Genomic DNA, 19,426 nt, shown 5'->3' with positions numbered 1-19,426 from the left:
TCCATGGCAAGACTTGGCCTTGTCCGTGGCATATTTTAGATTTTTGAGCGCTGCTAACCGCTCCTACAGTACATCTGGCTTTGTCTGTTTGTATGTATGTATTGTACGTACAGTATAGCCAATCTTGGCACGGTGCTTAATGAAATTAACTCAGGGCACCGCACACTTCACACCCAGTGTGTGATTTCTTTTAGTTTTTTACATAACATTATATGATCTTATTGTGATCATAAAGACCCAATTACTGAGTGTCAGTCTCCAGGTTTTCCTCAGAATATGTATGACAATGATTTACTGACACTAAGTATGGCACATTATAATCTCTCAAGAACATTAACAAAACAGAGAGGGTGCTGTTTTTTCCCTTTTCTTTGACGATGGCAAGCCAGATGGGCACATTAAGAGTCCACCAGGTACTCTGACTTCTTATTTATTTTCAAGGACCCCCATAACTCTGAGAGTGCACAAATGGAACCAAATTGGTTCTCAGAGTTACAGATCTGTAAAGGTAATTTAAGGCTATAGCTCTTTGTGTGTTAGTGGTAATATAATTTTCCACTATAATTTGCACTGTGGCACAAAAATGTCCACCACAAGCCCCCAGCATGGCGAATGGCAATGATCCCGGTTTCTTATATATTGTGTACATACGAGTACAATTATGTAGTTCTGACTCTGACATTGTAGGAATAATAATAACCAGTAAGACTCCCTAATCGGGAGATAAGCGACCAACGGTCGCTTATCTCCACAAATAGGCCAAAAGTTTGTTTTACCAATTATCAAGACATACGGGCAGTTGACAGTTTGCCATGGTTACTCATTGAAGTTGAATCTCCATATATGGAGATCACACTAAGTCTGACCTCACCAGCCCATATTTGGGCATGAGCAACTTATGTCTCCATATAAGGAGATATGATGACATCACACAGTCCTCAGCCGATGATGTGGCGTGATGTCATACAATACACAAACGAGCCCTACAGTATAAAGGGGCAATTCTTGCCAGGAAAGAAGCATTACTTCGACTCAGACCTTATCGCCAGGGTTGGCTTATAGCAGCTGTCGGTAGGACCATATATGGATTCTGTTAGTGTGGATCTCCTAACAGGGCATCATCTGGGATACAATCCCTTTTATGCCCATATATGGAGATCCCTAACAGAATCCCTTTTATGCCCATATATGGAGATCCCTAACAGCATCCTTTTTATGCCCATATATGGAGATCACTAACAGCTAACAGAATCCCTTTTATGCCCATATATGGAGATCCCTAACAGAATCCCTTTTATGCCCATATATGGAGATCCCTAACAGAATCCCTTTTATGCCCATATATGGAGATCCCTAACAGAATCCCTTTTATGCCCATATATGGAGATCCCTAACAGAATCCCTTTTATGCCCATATATGGAGATCCCTAACAGAATCCCTTGTATGCCCATATATGGAGATCCCTAACATAATCCCTTTTATGCCCATATATGGAGATCCCTAACAGAATCCCTTTTATGCCCATATATTATGGAGAAATCCCTGCTCTGAGTATCTGACATCAGTGTGATGTCACCTGTTTATGCCCATATATGGAGATCCCTGCTCTGCGTATCTGGTTGCTATGGTAAACAGTTGGTTGCTAGGGTAAAAAAACATGGTTGCTATGGTAAACAGTTGGTTGCTAGGGTAAACAGTTGGTTGCTAGGGTAAAACCATGGTTGCTAAGGTGGTTGCTAACGTACACTAACAAACCAGCAACAACAGACTGTTGCCACAGCAACGTACACAAAGGTTTGTGTACACATGTGGTGTGATGTCATTATTGCGACCGTCAGGGAGCAGTTTACTATGAAAACCTCCACCGGCCGTCCATCCGTCACACGTCACACGTCACACCTTTGCCCTGCTCATATCTCCGCATCATTATGGAGATATGAGCAGGGCAAAGGTGTGACGTGTGACGGACGGACGGCCGGTGGAGGTTTTCATAGTAAACTGCTCCCTGACGGTCGCAATAATTAATAATACACATATGTTCTGTCGGGCGGAAACATTGTATGTCCAAAACTATTACTTTTCAGGATAAGGAAAACAGAACCTGACTTCCAAAAGATCCAGTGTATATTATTTAGTCACAATACTTTGCATTGGTTAAATATTTATACAGCCCACAGACACACAACCACTTTCACTTTCACTTCGGAAGTGTTTTCTAAAATAGCGAAGGCAGCAGCTCTACAACAAGCATACAACACGTCACCATTCACAACAAAAACGGCGTGTTGTGTGAGCTTGTAGATCTGCTCATGATACCCGACCACCTACCCATGCAACGTCTAAACACATGGCAAATTTAATATAATATTTATTTTATGACTAAGTAGGGTTTAAATGGCTATTGATATACAGTATGTACACCTTGAAGTATACACAGATAAAGAACTTCCATATCATACAGTAAAATAAATGTATTTCTTTATAGTTTTTATATTACCGTTATATTATCAATAAAATCTTGGGTGTTTTGCCCAATTATTTGGGGGCCCGCTTGCAATTTCCATCATAGCCCACCAGTAGGTGGGAGGGAGCCCCGGCCGGGACCAGCGGTTGGGAAAGACACTGCCGTACAGCAGTGGTTCTCAACCTTTTCAGGGCGCGACCCCCAAGAGAATCATATTTGAACTGGGGACCCCCATCCTGCTAAAGTACTTGGAGTTGTAGGAATTGGCATTGCATTTAGGTTGACTCGATCGGTTCCATTGTGAAAATAGACGATCTACATGCTCGCAACGCAAGGCGTTGTGAGCATGCCTCTAATATTTGACAATTGACCAAAGTTTGACCAGAGGTACTAAAAATAGCCTTTAAAGTCTGTTTAGCTAAACATAGCTAACCATCTGGGGACCCCCCAAAATAACTTGGGGACCCCCCTGGGGGTCCCGACCCACAGGTTGAGAACCACAGCTGTACAGTATAATAATATGTTTCACCATGCCCTACGTTTGCCTTTGTCACAGACCATAAACACATTCATTATAGCACGGTGATGCTGGGCCTGTGTGATGAGTGAATCACATTCCGCCTGCGTCCCTCTCATTCACCCAGTTACCACGACAACCTCGCAGGCCTCGGTATCCATGGTAGTTTCCATGGTAACAGCAGCAGCAGCGGCGGCGGCCTCCCTATTGTCAGTGTTGTAAATCGCCTCGGTCGGGCGGAAACCCTGTATGTCCAAAAGCATCCTTTTTTTCGTTATTCTTTTTAAAACAGTGGTAATAGACAATCTACAAGCTCACAACCTGTCACAATGGGACGCGTTGTGAGCTTGCAGATCAGCTATTTTCACACAGTTTGAGCGACACTCTTGTGTGATGAAGTAGGGCAGTAATTAACGTGGGGGAGAAAAAAGAAAACGTACAAAGTTGAAAGGGAGTTACGAGGTTTCTGCCCGACAGCAGCAAAATTAAAGTGTGACTGTGAACCCTGACACCGCATACAAAATACATAACAGCAGTGATGGAAAGTAACTAAGCCCCTTTACTCAAGTACTGCTACGTGCTCAAGTACAATTTTGAGGTACTTTACTTTACTTGACTACGGTATGGATGTTTTTCGACAATTTATACTTCTCCATCACTACATCTCAAGAGACACATATTGTGCTTTTTACTCCACTATACACTTATTTGACAGTTTTAGTTAGTTACTTTGCACATTTAGATGTGCAAAGTTGGTTAATACAATAACCAACTAGACTAGAGGCAGTGCTCTTCCGAGCACAAATGGTGCCATGTCTTCTTGGGCCTTTAATGGTGACACTGCATGCATGATTTGGGGCATTTTGATCTAAAAATTAATTCGGCAAAAGTCGACCTGCTGGTGGTGCTATAACAGGCCAATGTGAAAAGAGTTTGTTCCTTGATCTAGTGGGAATGTGCGTGCAGAATTTCTCTGTAATCACAAGCTGTGTTCATGATTTAAGTCATTTGTTAAAAATTTACCAATCCTGCAAAAATGTGGAAGCCAATGTTAGACAATTATGATGGAATATGAAATATCGGACAGATCCGCCTTGATCACATGAGAGATACTGTGTAGTGATTTGCAAAATTTTTGGATAAAATCTCAAGGAATAATAGGAAAAAAATTGTTTTAGATTAATCTGCCTCCTGGTGGCACTATAAAAGGCAGATACGAAAAATGCTGGGCAATGGTTTTTCCTTGACCTCTAGGGAGTGCACATACAAAGTTGTACACTAATCATCCGAGTTATAGGTAAAAACACGAATTGTCCTGTTATAGCGCCACCATGAGGCTGATTAGATTTGTGCCATTTATTCCTTGGCCTATTGGGAATATGCATGCACAATTTCACGCCAAAAGTTAGTTTTGCAAAAATGGGCCTCCTGGTGGCGCTAGAACAGGCCAATGTGAAAAATGGGGCCAGTGGTTCTGAATTGGTATCCAGGGAGTGTGTGTGCACAGTTTGGCAGAAACCGGGCCAACGTCGCCGGAGATTAGCTGGTAACAAAGTGGATGGGCGGACGGACGGACGGACGGACGGACGGACGCGCAGTGTCGCGCACACACACACACGGACGGACGGACAGGGGCGAAAACATAGTCTCTTCCCATGCCTTTCGGCTGGTGGAGACAATAAAGCTCCATTTAATATTTCGGCTATTGAAAAACAACCGATCTACAAGCTCACAGTCATAACACAAGTTAGGTACCATTTTTAATGCTATTTTTGTAAACATTTGAGCAAATATGTAATTTCTAGTTACAGGAGCGCTACTGGTATCCCGCAGACCACCGGTGCTCATGGAAGGGAATAATGTTCAGGAGAGAGGGAAAAATTATATCAAAAAGGCATAAAAACAAGCCAGGCACTCAAGGTGGATTTTGTAGGTAAAAGTCCTTTATTATATTTGGGCTACAGATATTAATGTCTGTAAAAGGCCTTTATTATATTTGGAACGTACAGACATTAATGTCTGTAGCCTTTTACCTACAAAATCCACCTCGAGTGCCAGAACCTGGATTTTTTTAAATGCCCTTTTGACATAATTGTTCCTCTCCTGAAGGTGTGTAATTACTTAGAAACCAATTATTTTTGGCATGTTCATTAATCATCACCCCTCTCTGTTTTTTTCTTTCCAGAGAAGCCGTCTGTTCCTTACTGTGCCATCCACGGTGACGTGGAGTCCGGACACCGGGTCACCCTCAAGTGCCACAGTGAGAGTGGAAGCCCCACCCCAACATACACCTGGATCAGACTGGACCAGAAGAAGACAAGGATGCCGGTGACGGGTGTCAGTAAGTAGTCTGTGTTTCCCAAACAGTGGGTCGGAACCCATTTGTGAGTCACGGACCAATTTTGATGGTCTCGAGTAAAAATATTTTATTTTCCTAAATTTTGTTAATCATTAAAAAGAAGAAGAAAAAAAAAACATTTTAAAACAAACTAATCTAAGAAATGCCATAAATAAGAATACCAGTAGACGCCTAAGGGCGTCATGCGAGGTTGCGCTATGTCTTGGCCATCTGGCCAGTCATGTACTGTATATCGGACCAGTTACCCATATATGGAGACCCCTGTACCCATATATGGAGATCCATGTACTGTATATGGAGCTATGCTGTGAGACCCCAAACATGCTTACTCAGTTATTCGTTATGTGAACGTCCTATGACGTCTATGACATCTGACATCATACAATCCCATTTATGCCCATATATGGAGATCCCTGTCAGTAGAACCAGCCACACAGATATGGGCTGTCTTCCTCCATATATTCCCATATGAAGTCCTGTTAGATATGGGCTTAATATTGATGACATCAGGGATCTCCATATAAGGGCATAAAAGGGATTCTGTTAGTTTGGTTCCCCTGACATCACAGTGATGTCAGAGCAGCAAACCCATAGACCGTAAAAAAGCGGACACGGACGGACGGAGACATGATGTGCCGTTTCTCATACTAAACTGCGACCTACGGATTACTTACGTAGTTGTGAAATCTTTTTGGGGTCCTGGTCTAATCTCTTTTGGATCTCGACCTGAAAGGTTTGGGAACCACTGTACTAAATAGAGGGGGGAACTGGGACATTTTAGTGATTGATCTGTGTATGAACACTCACTGCATACACTTTTGTGTGTTCCCTTAAATATCATTTTCCTCAGCTACCACAACTGGAATACTGCAGTTCACAAACATATCGCAGTTTCAGTTTGGAGAGTATCAGTGCAACGCTTCCAATGTCGCAGGATCCAACGTCTGCAGTGTGGAACTCACTCCAGGTATGGGGTCACATAACCATGTTTTTCTCTATACCAGGGGTCTTCAATAGGGGGTCCTAGGGTTGCTACAGGGGGTCCTCAAAATCTTTGAGTGATAGAAACTTTTTTTCTCCTTTTGTATATTAACCACTTGAACCCTAGTGTCCATATTCTGAGAACTTTAGCCAAAAATAACAGACGCTGCGAGGCGTTGTGAGTTTGTAGATAGGCTATTTTTAGCAAAGAGCTTTGGTGTAGAGGGGAAAGAGCAGACTAAGTACAGAGTGAAAGGTCAACTTTATTAAGTATTGATAGTTCAAGTGATTAAATATCTGAAAACACAAATTGACATGAATCCAAAATACACTGATGATTGTGCTGTCAAAATTGATGAAACTATATGGAATCTATAAAAAGGTTGTGGGGGTCCCTGCTTCATCTCTCTCTCTCTCAACTAAGGGGTCCTTGGCCTGAAAATGTTGAAGACCCCTGATATACAATAAATCTATGTTATTAAATAATTCTATTCATTGGGCTTAACTTGTTAATTTACAGGCGCAGATGACGGGCTGGTTACTGGGGCAGTGATAGGCGCGCTGCTTGGATGTGCGCTGATCATCCTAGTCGTCTGGTTCATCGCACACAGAATGAAGAAGCAAAAATACAGAGCAGTCAAAGAGCAGGAGGCCAGCGAGATGAAGTGAGATCATGTTCACCTTTTGTTAACTTGCATATTAATCAAGTGCAGGTGGTGGGAATCATTGAAAATGATTGGATGCTAAAGGACCGATACTGGTGGTCTTGCAATAGACCGTTTGTCAGCCTTCTGATTGGTCCCTGAGACTCCCTGACTGGCCAACCAGAAAAAAACATTCACTTTTTGCTATCGGGGGTGGAGTTTGTGCAGTGGAGAATATTGAATGTGGCTTTCAACAACTGTCCGCAGTGCGCGACACGGAGATCGGCCGGTACGGTGATAGCGACGGCAAGCGTCAAGCGATCTCGCTCATCATAACGAATAAGCTTCAACAAACTAGTTCACATGTACCTTATCAATGGTCTAAGAGTCACGATTGGGTACATATAATTTAAATGGGCAGAATTACGAAAAGCCAGCCTATTATGTGAGGAGAAACATTCTCTCTGTCCTCTTCCTAGTACCCAAGATGCAATGCGCTTCTCTTTCTATCTCTGATCCAGAGGATTAAACTAATTAAAACATTTATTTTTCGGGGGAAAACTACTGTTTTGCTATGTAATTACTGTACCTTTTTCTTCCCTTTTTATTAATATCACGTAGATGTGTTTTTTGTGGTACTTTATATAGCTGTAATGAGGCTATGAAGGGAAAAAAAATCCCATCCACTACCACTATAAAATAATCTGCAAAGAGGATTCTGTCCCACTGGGATTAAACAAATTAAAACATATATTTTCGGGTAAACCCCCTGTTTTGCAATGTAACTACTGTACCTTTGTCTTCCCTTTTTATTAATATCACCTAGGTGTTTTTCCTTTGGTACTTTATATAGCTGTAATGAGGCTATGAAGGGAAAAAAAAATCCCATCCACTTCCACTATAAAAACAATCTGCCCAGGGTTAATGTCCCATCATAGTAACAGGGCAGAATGGGGCGGGATTTGCAAAAGGGTTTATTTAACCCATATTCACTACAACTCACAGACAATAACCAGTAAGACTCCCTCCCATGTGACATGTGACGTGTGACTGACAGACTCACAGCCGGTGGAGGTTTTGATAGTAACATGCAACCTGACCGTCGCAACCAACTCATTGTTTTGTTTTTGTTTTTTTCTGTTGTGCCATCTTTGCATTTTAATTCATTTTAAAGTGCATATTGATTAGACAAATCTAGACAAAAATAGTCCCAGGAAAAACACTGATTTGATGGGGGTTTGGTTAATTTAGAGGTCAATAATGTGCTTGAATTTTGAATGAAATACATTATCATTGTAGAATAGTTATAGATTTGTCTGTTCAATGATAGTCTACTGAAATTGCAAAATGCAAAAAATAATTATCACTTTTAAGGCTTTTTTTAATGTGCCTGAATTTGACTTTTGAATACCTAGACCCAGTATATACAGTAAACCCTGTATAATACAGTGGCAAGGCTTCAATATCATACCACTTTCTCTCCACCAGGGGGAGCACTCACCAGGCCCAACCTACCTCAGATGGGGTTCCCATGGCAACTGTAGCCAGGCCCCAACATGCTGAGGAAGAGGAGGCAGAAGCTTGAAAACAGTGCCATCAGAAAGGTGTTTTTAAACAGGGGTGACATTGGGACTCATTCCCTATGTCCCTTGGTTTGTGCTATAGTCCAAATTAGTCTGTTGTGTGCCATATGTCTGTTTGCATTTTTTACTACATTTAGTGTTCTGAATCAATCTTTTCATTTTGTTGTTTAGTACAATTGAAATGTTTTTTTACTTAAAATCTTTGAGAATTTAAAATCAAACAATACAAAAATCTACTGTAGATGCCACAGGAAACCCCCTTAATATGGATGCAAGAACAGGAACTGCATTCAAAAAGTAATCTTTTCCTTATTACTTATTCCTTATTACTTATAGCTTAAGCTTGCTTATAAAAAGTAAGCTTTTCCTTATTACAAGTTCAGTGTGAAATATTAACTGTTGACTCTTGACTCATCTCATAATTGATAAAATGAAGACTGACAAATAAAAGTTCATAGATTTTTATTATTAAGGGCTATAATACATTATTTCAAAGAACTATTTCATGAAGAATCTTTTATGCGTGAGATAACTTTGCAGCAGACTACGCTTCATAAAAGAGAACAACTTGATTTAGGTTTTTAAAAGCAGTATAGTTTTGGTTTTTAGCTTTAATTAAAAAAATAAAGGTTGACACATCATCAGCTAGCGGTGCGCACCTGATCAATTTGATTTGTGAGTCAATGTGCTTCATGTGAAATGGAAGAAGTCACAGCACATGGCTTGAACTTCATGTCAGCTCAGGCCTGCAGTCCATGGGAACGTGCATTGTTGAGGACGTCATCCCTGGTCAGGTAGCAACCACACAGCTGTCTCAGCCCAGTGAAAGACTCTCTGCCATGCATGACACGCCAGTTATCTATGAAAATCACCTGAAACACAGACAGGTATCTATGAAAATCACCTTAAACACAGACAGTGATCTATGAAAAATCACCTTAAACACAGACAGGTATCTATGAAAAATCACCTTAAACACAGACAGGTATCTATGAAAAATCACCTTAAACACAGACAGTGATCTATGAAAAATCACCTTAAACACAGACAGGTATCTATGAAAAATCACCTTAAACACAGACAGGTATCTATGAAAATCACCTTAAACACAGACAGGTATCTATGAAAATCACCTTAAACACAGACAGGTATCTATGAAAAATCACCTTAAACACAGACAGGTATCTATGAAAATCACCTTAAACACAGACAGTGATCTATGAAAAATCACCTGAAACACAGACAGGTATCTATGAAAAATCACCTTAAACACAGACAGGTATCTATGAAAAATCACCTTAAACACAGACAGGTATCTATGAAAATCACCTTAAACACAGACAGTGATCTATGAAAAATCACCTTAAACACAGACAGGTATCTATGAAAATCACCTTAAACACAGACAGGTATCTATGAAAATCACCTTAAACACAGACAGTGATCTATGAAAAATCACCTTAAACACAGGCAAAAAATGAATTGCCAAAACCACAGAAACGTGAGCTTAGTATATCTATTTTCAAAGAATATACATTTTGTTTAAATCATTTTTGCCTTTGCCAAACATAGTCCATACCAAGAACTATACCCAACTTTAAAAAGTAATTATAACTCAAGTCGACAATATAGTTAATACCGGTAGTTACACTATATTTATAGTGCTTGCTGTGAACACCACTTTAATGTGGTAAACAAGTAAAAATACTGTAATAATTGCTTCTTCAAATGGGACAGTTTGACGCACACACACACACACACACACACACACACACACACACACACACACACACACACACACACACACACACACACACACACACACACACACACACACACACACACACACACACACACACACACACACACACACACACACACACACACTTACTTTGCCTGGCGTCAGTTTAACCCATAGTTCATTCTCTGGACGTCTCAGTTCTGTGGTCAGTTGTCGATGAGCCACGTACCACCTCTGAACAACGTCATGGGGAACTGTGTTTATCACAGCACGGTCATAGTTGTTGTATCTGTGCAAGGCACACACAAATATCTATATATTTTAATGTTATAATTTAACATACATGTTTTGAATTTTATGAATTTATGCTTCAGTAAATATAGTGAAGACAAGGGAGAAAATAGCATATAGAGTAATACTTTTGGTTTGCATACATACATACTGTAGCATACAGTACCTGGCCAGAATAGTCTGAATATTGTAAAACAATCTTCATCTGTTGCATCTGTGCTGTGAGCGAGGAACTTGAAATAAATTGAAGGATGAAAAAGGTCTCAAAAGGTCTCAGTTTCCCCACATGTGATTTTGAGTGATGGAACTACTTGCATTTTACCACTCACGGAACACAGGAGCAACAAATACAGATAATCAATCATATTTGGACCCATATCGTGCCCATGGACAGTAACTATACAACACAGGGTTCTACACTTCATGGGACTTGACTGTTAAGTGGGTTCCTTTGTCAGGTTACAAATATTGTTGTACCGAATGAGGTGGAGTTCGTTGTTCCAGGGATACACGCTGAGCACGGGGCCAATGCCGACCATGTGGCTGCGGTGGGTGGGTGTGTCTTCAAGGTACTCGTGTCTGATGGGAACAGTCGCCAGCAGCTCAAAGTGTTCGGGGGACTGCTGGAGTAATTTGTCGGCAGAGTAGAAGCCATCAACCAGCAGCGTTCTTCCTCCTGTTCCCTCGTGCTTGAGGCAATGGAACACCTGGATTCTACACAGTAAAATCATCTTTGGTAAAACTGCTCTTGTTTCCTTCTACACTAAATCTCTTCACCAGAAATAGCACATCTACAATGTGACACGTAGTAATGCGTTGTGAGCTTTAGAATCCTCACTAAAAATCCTAGGCCAACAATCTACAACGAACAGCCCACAAACTGTGGAATAAACTGCTCATTGCAATTAGAACTGCAGACTCACTCCCTAGCTTCCACCGTGGTCTGAATACTCACCTCTTCAGACTCCACCTTAGCCCAAAGCACTTACCGTAGCACTTGCCCACCCTTAATGACCATACATGTCATTTGGATATTATTTTTTATGTTTTTTGATTTTCATAGTTTTTATTGAATAATTGCTTGTTCAACAGTTCCTACTTATTTTTCTTAGATTACTATTTCTATGCATTTGATGTATTGATGCATTTGATGTATTGATGTTCATGTACTGATGTTGCTTATTGTAAGTCGCTCTGCTAAATGCCTAAATTGTAGGCTATTTCTGCTAAACAGATTTGTTGTAAACAGACAAAAGCACAGCGACAACTCAGGTCCTGTTTACTAAGTCGAGACTGGTGTTTAAGTGGGTAAATATATTTAAAATATTTACAGTTGAAACTAAAATACACTGCTGCCATTAAAAGACAATAAAATTATATATGGCATTTAAACAATCAGTCCTTGTCCTCTGTTTGTCCTGAGCACAATGAGACAAATTCCTGGCAACCTTGGTTGACATGGCAACTGATACAGAATGATGAAACTACCTACCCACATGGTTCCTGAAAGTATGTGGTGTCTATGTGGCGGTCCAGAGCCAGCGTGGTGTAGGCAGTGTCTCCTCTGGACTGATCTGAAGTGAAGCTCCACATTCTCCCATACGTAGTCTCTCTGGTGGGGGAAATATAATGTCAGAATCGAGACGACAGCACAGCTGGACGATATGGACAAAATAATCACCAAATATCACCATGTTTCTAAATACCTAGATTTCTATAATGTGCACAATGTTGTATCATAGTGAATTTTATTTTGTTTTGGAAAATAGCAAATATACAATCTCACAACACATCACATTGTGAGATTGTAGATAGCCAATTCTCACTATTTTTGAACATTATGAGTCATTAAAACCAGGACCACACTTATGCCATATAACAAAATCCCAAATCCTGGACGATATCTAGTCTCATATCAAGATTATGTACTGTATATAATATTGACATATTTCCCAACCACAACCGGTAAACTAGCAGGGAAGCTCAGTCTTTACTTTACGACCTTGACAAAACCCCCAAGCAGCACTACCTGATTATGCTGACCCTATGGGTTAACCTTTCCGTGTCCTCGACCGTTGGCGGAACTCCGTCCACCAAGGCGAAGCCATAGAGCAGGAAGCACTGGAGGAAAGTCTTCAGCTCGTCGTCACAGCTCATGATCTTCTCCCAGGATGCGGAGGCCACTTTGGAACTGGTGTAGGTGTCGGAGTTCCAGAGGACGCGCGGCTGGACGGTGCCCTGACTCTGCCGTTCGTAGCTGTTCTCGGCCAGCCAGCTCAGGCCGTACTTTGTCACGTGACCGTCAGGCCCTGGGGAAAAACAGTAGGGCAACACGCTTTTAATTTATTGACAAAGGGGATGCTGGGGCGCCGCTGGCCTACTGGTCCAGGCGCATACCACTTATGCATTGCCACATAGGCATGGATGCCTGGCGGCGTCGCCGGTTCGATTCCTGATCCGGACGACCTTTGCCACGTGTCACTCCCCATCTCTCCGCCCATAGGGATAAAAGCCCAAAAAACACATCTTTAAAAAAAGAAAAAGGGGATGCTACAGCTTCTAGTAAAAGGTATTTGTACAAATTTGTATTTTTTTTTACCCAAATGGACCTTTAACGCCCAAATCGAGTCAATGTTTATACTCTTAACCCATTAAGACCTGAGGCCGATTCTACAAATGCCTTCTAAAATCTGCAGTTGTCACACTTATTTGTAATTCAAAATGATACAACATTTTAACAAACAAACTTTCCAGATATTTAAAAACAAATCAAAAATAGCAGATGTACAAGCTCGCAATGCAGCACGAAGTGACACACCGTGAGCTTGTATATCTGAGCTATTTTTTTATAGCCAACGCCAAAGAAATAAATGTTCTGTATAAATATACGACTTGATTTCACCTAATCATTAAACCACTCAGCCACATATAAATTGTAAGTGATAGCAGACATACAAACTCACAACTTTTTGAAAATGATGATACTAGGGTTTAAGTGGTTAAAGTGAGCCATGATGAATTAAACAACAGGAACTATCGTGATCAGGCCTTTAGTGTGGTCAGCCAAAGGACATCATTCAAACCAGTAAATTAATTTAGATAAGACATTATGTTGGGCCATTTAGCCATAGTGCAAATGTGTTTCACAGGAGGCAATGACCTTACTGCTGCTGTGATCCTTATACGACTAGGCTAGATGAGTATCTGCTGTGATCATTGTAATGAACCAAGCCAGTAGAAGAAAACTAAAAAAACGTAATATATATATATGTGTGCTGGACTCTATCTCTGATTGAGGCATGCATAATTGCAACATTCGCGGAGACGTGTGTTGCATGCTGCTCCTCCTTCTCTGTCCTCACTTTGCTGTCTCTACACTTTGCTGTCTCTACACTTTCTGGGGCTGTGTGATGAAAATATCATACCTCAATTGTTATGCCAAATATCTACATAGCTATGAATATGACTATGGTTTCACACTTATTTTATATTTATAAGTGTAGCAACACTGAAAATGGCACATTATAGGAAAACAGAGCTCTTCTTTTAGCATTCCACAGACCAGAAGATGGATCTCTCAGGCCACGTTCAGGTGTTTAGACAGATATCTTGTATTGTGTTTATAGACGATTGTGTCCCCTAGTCTCAAACAAGCACTTGCCCAGTCGGGCAACCTGAAAGCAAACCCCACCTGCCCGAAAGTGTTATTTACCTGTATGGGGCAGGTGGGCAACCCTTAGTGTCAGGGTGGGGGGGTCCCCAGTTCAAATTAGGGCATTAACGACTTGTGATTTTTGCAAGTCGACTCGACTCAGTAAAAAGTTGAGTTGAAGTCGACTTTATCGTTTGATGGCGTCATCACATCACACACGACGTCACGACCCCACAATTATTTTGGGGTGTCCCCAGATGATTAATGTGAAACATTGTTTTCTCACTCAACTGTAAACAAGCCAACATAACATTTAAGTGTATAGAGGGTATCTTCAAATTGCTAAAGTGCCAATTTAAGGACTTTTATATACGCCTAAAATGACAAATTAAACATTGGCCAAATTGTCAAATATATAGAGGCAGAAATTGTGAAAATAGCCGATCTACATGCTCACAACGCCTCGCAACTCGGCTATTTTCACAATAGATTTTTTCAATTTTTTCAACTTCGACTTTAGACTTTCTCTGGTGGGACTGGGAGTCAACTCGTGTAATGAAGTCAACTGAGTTGACTTGTGGACTTTTTCGTTAATGCCCTAGTTAAAATATAATTAATCTGGGGGGATCAATGTCACTGGTCTAATTAATGCATATCAAACTGGGGGTCCTTCCTTGAAATGAAAGACGTTGGCGATCACTGAACTCTCGTACGGTTTACTTACATGTGAGTACGAGGTGATCGTCTTCCACTGTTGTTTTGGCTGGACGGATGTTGAGGTCTATGCTGGCTGTGTCCAGGTTCCTCTGGTTTGTCTTGGCGTTATAACTGGAGGCGGAGCGACAGTGATCCCTCAGCCACACATAGTTGAGGTGCATCGACAGTCCGTCATGGTGGAGCTCTGGGGATTTACAGGAAAGGCTGTAAATAGCGTCTAAATGTGTCTTGTTTTTAATTTACCTTTATTTATTCAGGGAAAATCATTGAGAGCAACCCCCTGACACTGACACACACACACACACACACACACACACACACACACACACATATATATAACTATACAGTGCAATATAATGAACAATGAAAAAACATCATAATGAAGATGTAAGCAGTAAGCCTAAGAGCTACGCAAAGCAAGTGCAGTGTAATGAACATGTAATGCACTGCGTGTGTGTGTGTGTGTGTGTGTGTGTGTGTGTGTGTGTGTGTGTGTGTGTGTGTGTGTGTGTGTGTGTGTGTGTGTGTGCGCGCGCGCGCGCGTGTGTACAAAGTAAGCACCTTCTCTTGGAAAAACTCACCAAGACAATCTTCATGTAGTTTCCAGTTTGCCTGAGCGTCAGTGTGCTTCAACTTGATCAAGTGTCTGCATTCTTTATGTCTCTTCCCAAGTCCATGGACCAAATGAGCCTCTTTCAGTGCAGGTCTTAATTTCACAGCTAAACGCCAAAACATTGCAACCTTACTCTGGAAGTATTAAATGAACTGTTGAAAGTATTAAGCAAAGCCTTTTTTTGTACCTGCTTGGGACACAAGTCTTTTTCACAGTCCACCTTGCATGTTATCTCCAGGGTGTTTTCTTTTAGTCTTCTTATCCTTTGATCTCATAAAGAAATAGCCAGTTGACCTGAAAATCCAGGTTTAATTATTAAACGCCATTTACATTTGCTTGCCAGGAGAGCTGCTACCTTTGACACCTGAGGAAAACCAGAGCCTACACATGTAGGCCAACTTAAGTAGAAGTAACTTTCTACTCAGTATATGATCGCGAAATGAATCATGGGAAATTGAGTTGAGCGAAGCTAGACAGTAGACACAGCGGATCAAGCGTTAATTAATTCCAAATTCCAAGTATGGTATGGGTAACTCGAGGCAGAGACACACAGTTCCTCGTAGATTTTACATACGGTTCACCAGGATGTTGTCGCATCGTCTATCGCTCGAAATTTGTATCAAAACCGCGTACCAAGCTGCAGTCTGGAAACTGTTTTGACATGTGACCCTATGACGATACTTCAAATAGCAATCCACCTCTCCATTTCAGCACGAGTTCAGAAACATGTAATCCATGGTGTCCTCCTTTCCCTTGGGTGTGTGTTAGAGATTATTCTCTTTAGGGTTCAAAACAACACATGAAGATCGAGATCGCAACACATCGAACAACATGGCAAAGTGGACTCGGAGTTTACGGTCGTTGACTCGTTGCACAGTCGGCGTATAGTTTGCAGGCAACAGCGAATTTGCTGGACATCAGACATGCAGTTGGAATACCACCAGGTGGCGCCAGGTAGCCGCCTAACAAACAAGAGCCCAGACACCGGAGTCCTCCACAGTCTCACACCACACTGGATCCACGATGAGCCCACCAGAGGAAGTGCGTCAAACGGAACAGTGGTGCTGCGCATCAGATTAGAATATTTGTAATGTAGTTTAGGTTTAAGTTATTTATTATATTTGTAGAAGTAGTAGGCAGATGTAGCCTATATTATTATTATTATTATTGTTGTTGTTATTGTTGTTATTGTTGTTGTTGGACTCAGGAGGCTGCAGGCTGATCTCATTGCAGTTCTTTACAGTTCTAACTTCTTCTCAGAGAGACGTTTTAGTGAGCTTGATTTGTTTCAGATTGTACTGTATTTCTACTCCACGAAAGCCAATATCTATGCTATAGCTCAAAAATGAGAGATGCTATAGAGACAAGACAAGCAGGTTGGTTGGTGCCTTCCTTGTGGCTGCCTCTGCTGTGTAAACCGCTTGCTTGGGACTTGGGTAAAGTAAATGTAAATAATAAATACAGATGGCTATACATACACCATCCATCTCATGATGCTGAAATGACGAGCCTGTACACACCCACCCTTTCAACCCACTGCACTGCACGTGCATGACGTCATACACACAGCTGGGCGGTCTCTCTACAGATGACGTTTTGGTGCACCCCTCTCCCCCCACACGTGTCCACCCTGATGCCGGTGGTGGAACAAGTACTCACTTTGTTTTACTTGAGTAAAAATATCAAAACCACAATGTAGAAATACTCGTGGGTAGCCTATAACTGCAGTTACAAGTAAAAAGCCTGGTATTCATAAATTGACCTACTTTTGTAAAAGTACAAAAAGTGTTGGCATCAAAATACCCTTGAAGTAGGCTAGCCTATACTCATTATGCAGAATGTCCCATTTCAAGTTTTCAAAATGTATAACAATCTTTTGAAAATAGCAGATCTACAAGCTCACAACACGTGACATATTTTCAATAGCGGAAAAATAAAGCTTAAAAAAGCTTTAAAAAAGTGTAAAACTATAGTACTTAAGTACTGTACTTGAGTAAATATACTTAGTTACTTTACACCACCACTGCTGTTTGTGGAAACCCCCTCTGTCTCCCTCCCTCCTGTTATCTGCAGGATACCCTGCTGTACTTGATGTCTCTCTGCAATGAGAACTGCAGTGTCTCCCCCAAACACATCATGGAATAATCTAATAATCTACAGCACTAATACAGCAGAGTTCTCTGCTTGCATGTCTGCACACAGTGCACAGTGCACATGTACATGTTTAATAAAATGTAATGAAAATAAGATAATATAGCATTGTATAGTCAGAGTTGAAAATGAAGTAAGCCTAATCAAATTAAATAATTAGGTAACGAATAGCTGTTTATATAGCATCATCTTAGCATGTAGTGATGAATATTCTAATTTGAACACTTTGCAATTAGTTTAGGTTTTGTGTGTCAAATCGGGGCAGCTCTATGTGCTTGGTCTCCATCTGCTTGTTATTCTCATTTAGCTGCATGCAGGTATGAAGCAATGAATAGTTTGTCCTCCTGTGTCCAGCAACCAGGCCACTCTTTAGAGCAGTGGTTCTCAACTTTTTCAGGCAGTGACCCCCCCCCCCCCCCCCCCCCCAAGATAATCCTATTTGAACTGGGGACCCCCACCCTGATAAGCACTTTAAATTGTATAGGTGTTGAGGCATTACATTTAGTTTGACTCAGTTCCACAGCTAAATATTATGTTGCGAGGCGTTGTGAGCTTGTAGATCGACTATTTTCAAAAAGGTTGACAATTTGGCCAATGTTTGACCAGATTTTATAGCATAGTTTGTCGGTTACTTTTGATGCAGTAATGGTCTTCTTTCTTTCTTTTTTGTTGAGGTATTAAAAGGGTCTTAAACATCATCAATCATGTGGGGAACCGATCCAGTGCTCTATAATAGAGTAGCCTAATAGACAGTTTAAGGGTTTCTCTACTTATGAGTAAAGAATGTGGCAAACACCATCCCATGACTTATATACTGACGTCCCAGTGTCCTGGTTCAAGTTCATGGAGGTGGGAACTAGATTTCAGCAGGTAGACCTCACCTACGGCAGGCTATATGAGTTAAGTAGGTCTAGTGTAGGCCTACTTATTTTTTGTGATTGGTTGTAAACGTGTATTGATTGATTGATTGATTCAGTGAGATAGGCTACTTTCTGCAATATGATTGTGATCTGTAATCTAATTAGATATTTTCTGCAATCAGATAGACCTAATAGTCATAGGCCTATAGGCTATGTAATAAGCCTGTAATAGATAAGTGGTTTTCAAAGTGTGGGCCAACTGAGGAGTATTAGGCTACATTAATATCACTGTATTCAATTTACTTGAAATTATTACGAAACACGAAATGAGTTATTTAAAGAAAATGCCATAACATCTTTTGACATCAGTGTCCTTGGTAAACTGTGGGTGGGGGTGCGATTAAAAGAAAAAGTTTGAACCCCCCTGAGAATGCTGAGATCATAAATAACAAGGACAGAATGTATCAGTGAATGATTCTCATTTCGTAAATCCTATTAGCCTATTTTAAGCTTTTCATGTGAAATCCTGCCTCCATCCACTGCATGGAGGGAAACGAGGTGTCATGGAGCTTTCTGATGTCGTTCTCTCAACTGCGATGTGGATGAAAAGCCTCTCCCTATTGTTGCCGTCTCCAGCTGTTCTGTTACCAATACATGAGCATGCCATGACAGGGGTTTTTAACCGTTGTTTATATGATTATGCTTCCTCACGGTGGTCGGCTATTAGAGCTTCGTCATCTGGCCGCCCGTACCAATAACAGTACAGTATGGTACGCCCTCTTAAGTAAGAACCCTGCAGTAGGACTGCCCCCCTCCAGCAGCAGTCACTGCATGTTTACTTGCTTTGCTTTG

The 19,426-nt window shown here is 41.1% G+C and overlaps 2 protein-coding genes across 2 annotated transcripts in view; one reads left to right on the top strand and one right to left on the bottom strand.

Moving 5' to 3' along the window:
* Positions 1-6,991, top strand: part of LOC308304707 (V-set and immunoglobulin domain-containing protein 1-like) — a gene marked incomplete at both ends in the record, with an annotated part of 29,342 nt that extends 22,351 nt beyond the window's left edge. The window contains 3 exons of the mRNA XM_080749333.1: positions 5,168-5,323; positions 6,192-6,308; positions 6,843-6,991. Coding sequence (XP_080605459.1) covers positions 5,168-5,323; positions 6,192-6,308; positions 6,843-6,991 — 422 coding nt within the window. The remainder of the gene's footprint in view (positions 1-5,167; positions 5,324-6,191; positions 6,309-6,842) is intronic.
* Positions 6,992-8,994: 2,003 nt separating this feature from the next.
* On the bottom strand, positions 8,995-16,402 carry tmlhe (trimethyllysine hydroxylase, epsilon). The gene is made up of 7 exons (XM_080748899.1): positions 15,532-16,402; positions 14,958-15,134; positions 12,611-12,890; positions 12,074-12,193; positions 11,059-11,295; positions 10,441-10,579; positions 8,995-9,421 (listed from the first exon to the last, which is right to left on the bottom strand). The coding sequence occupies exons 1-7, from the start codon at positions 15,683-15,685 to the stop codon at positions 9,290-9,292; spliced, it is 1,239 nt and encodes a 412-aa protein (XP_080605025.1). The 5' UTR covers positions 15,686-16,402; the 3' UTR covers positions 8,995-9,289.
* Positions 16,403-19,426: the final 3,024 nt, after the last annotated feature.

Source organism: Nannobrachium achirus (assembly GCF_963921795.1).
Source record: "Nannobrachium achirus genome assembly, chromosome: 19".
NCBI classification, from domain to species: Eukaryota; Metazoa; Chordata; class Actinopteri; order Myctophiformes; family Myctophidae; genus Nannobrachium; species Nannobrachium achirus.
Note: the sequence above shows the minus strand (reverse complement) of the source record. Positions and strands in the feature narration are given on the sequence as shown.

Excerpts from the sequence above, each read along its gene's own strand:
- tmlhe (XM_080748899.1), bottom strand. The coding sequence starts at position 15,685 with ATGTTTTGGCGTTTAGCTGTGAAATTAAGACCTGCACTGAAAGAGGCT. Across the intron at positions 12,891-14,957 it reads CGATCACCTCGTACTCACAT|GGCCTGACGGTCACGTGACA; the intron begins GTAAGTAAACCG and ends GTTTTTCCCCAG. Across the intron at positions 9,422-10,440 it reads TTAAACTGACGCCAGGCAAA|GTGATTTTCATAGATAACTG; the intron begins GTAAGTGTGTGT and ends TCTGTGTTTCAG.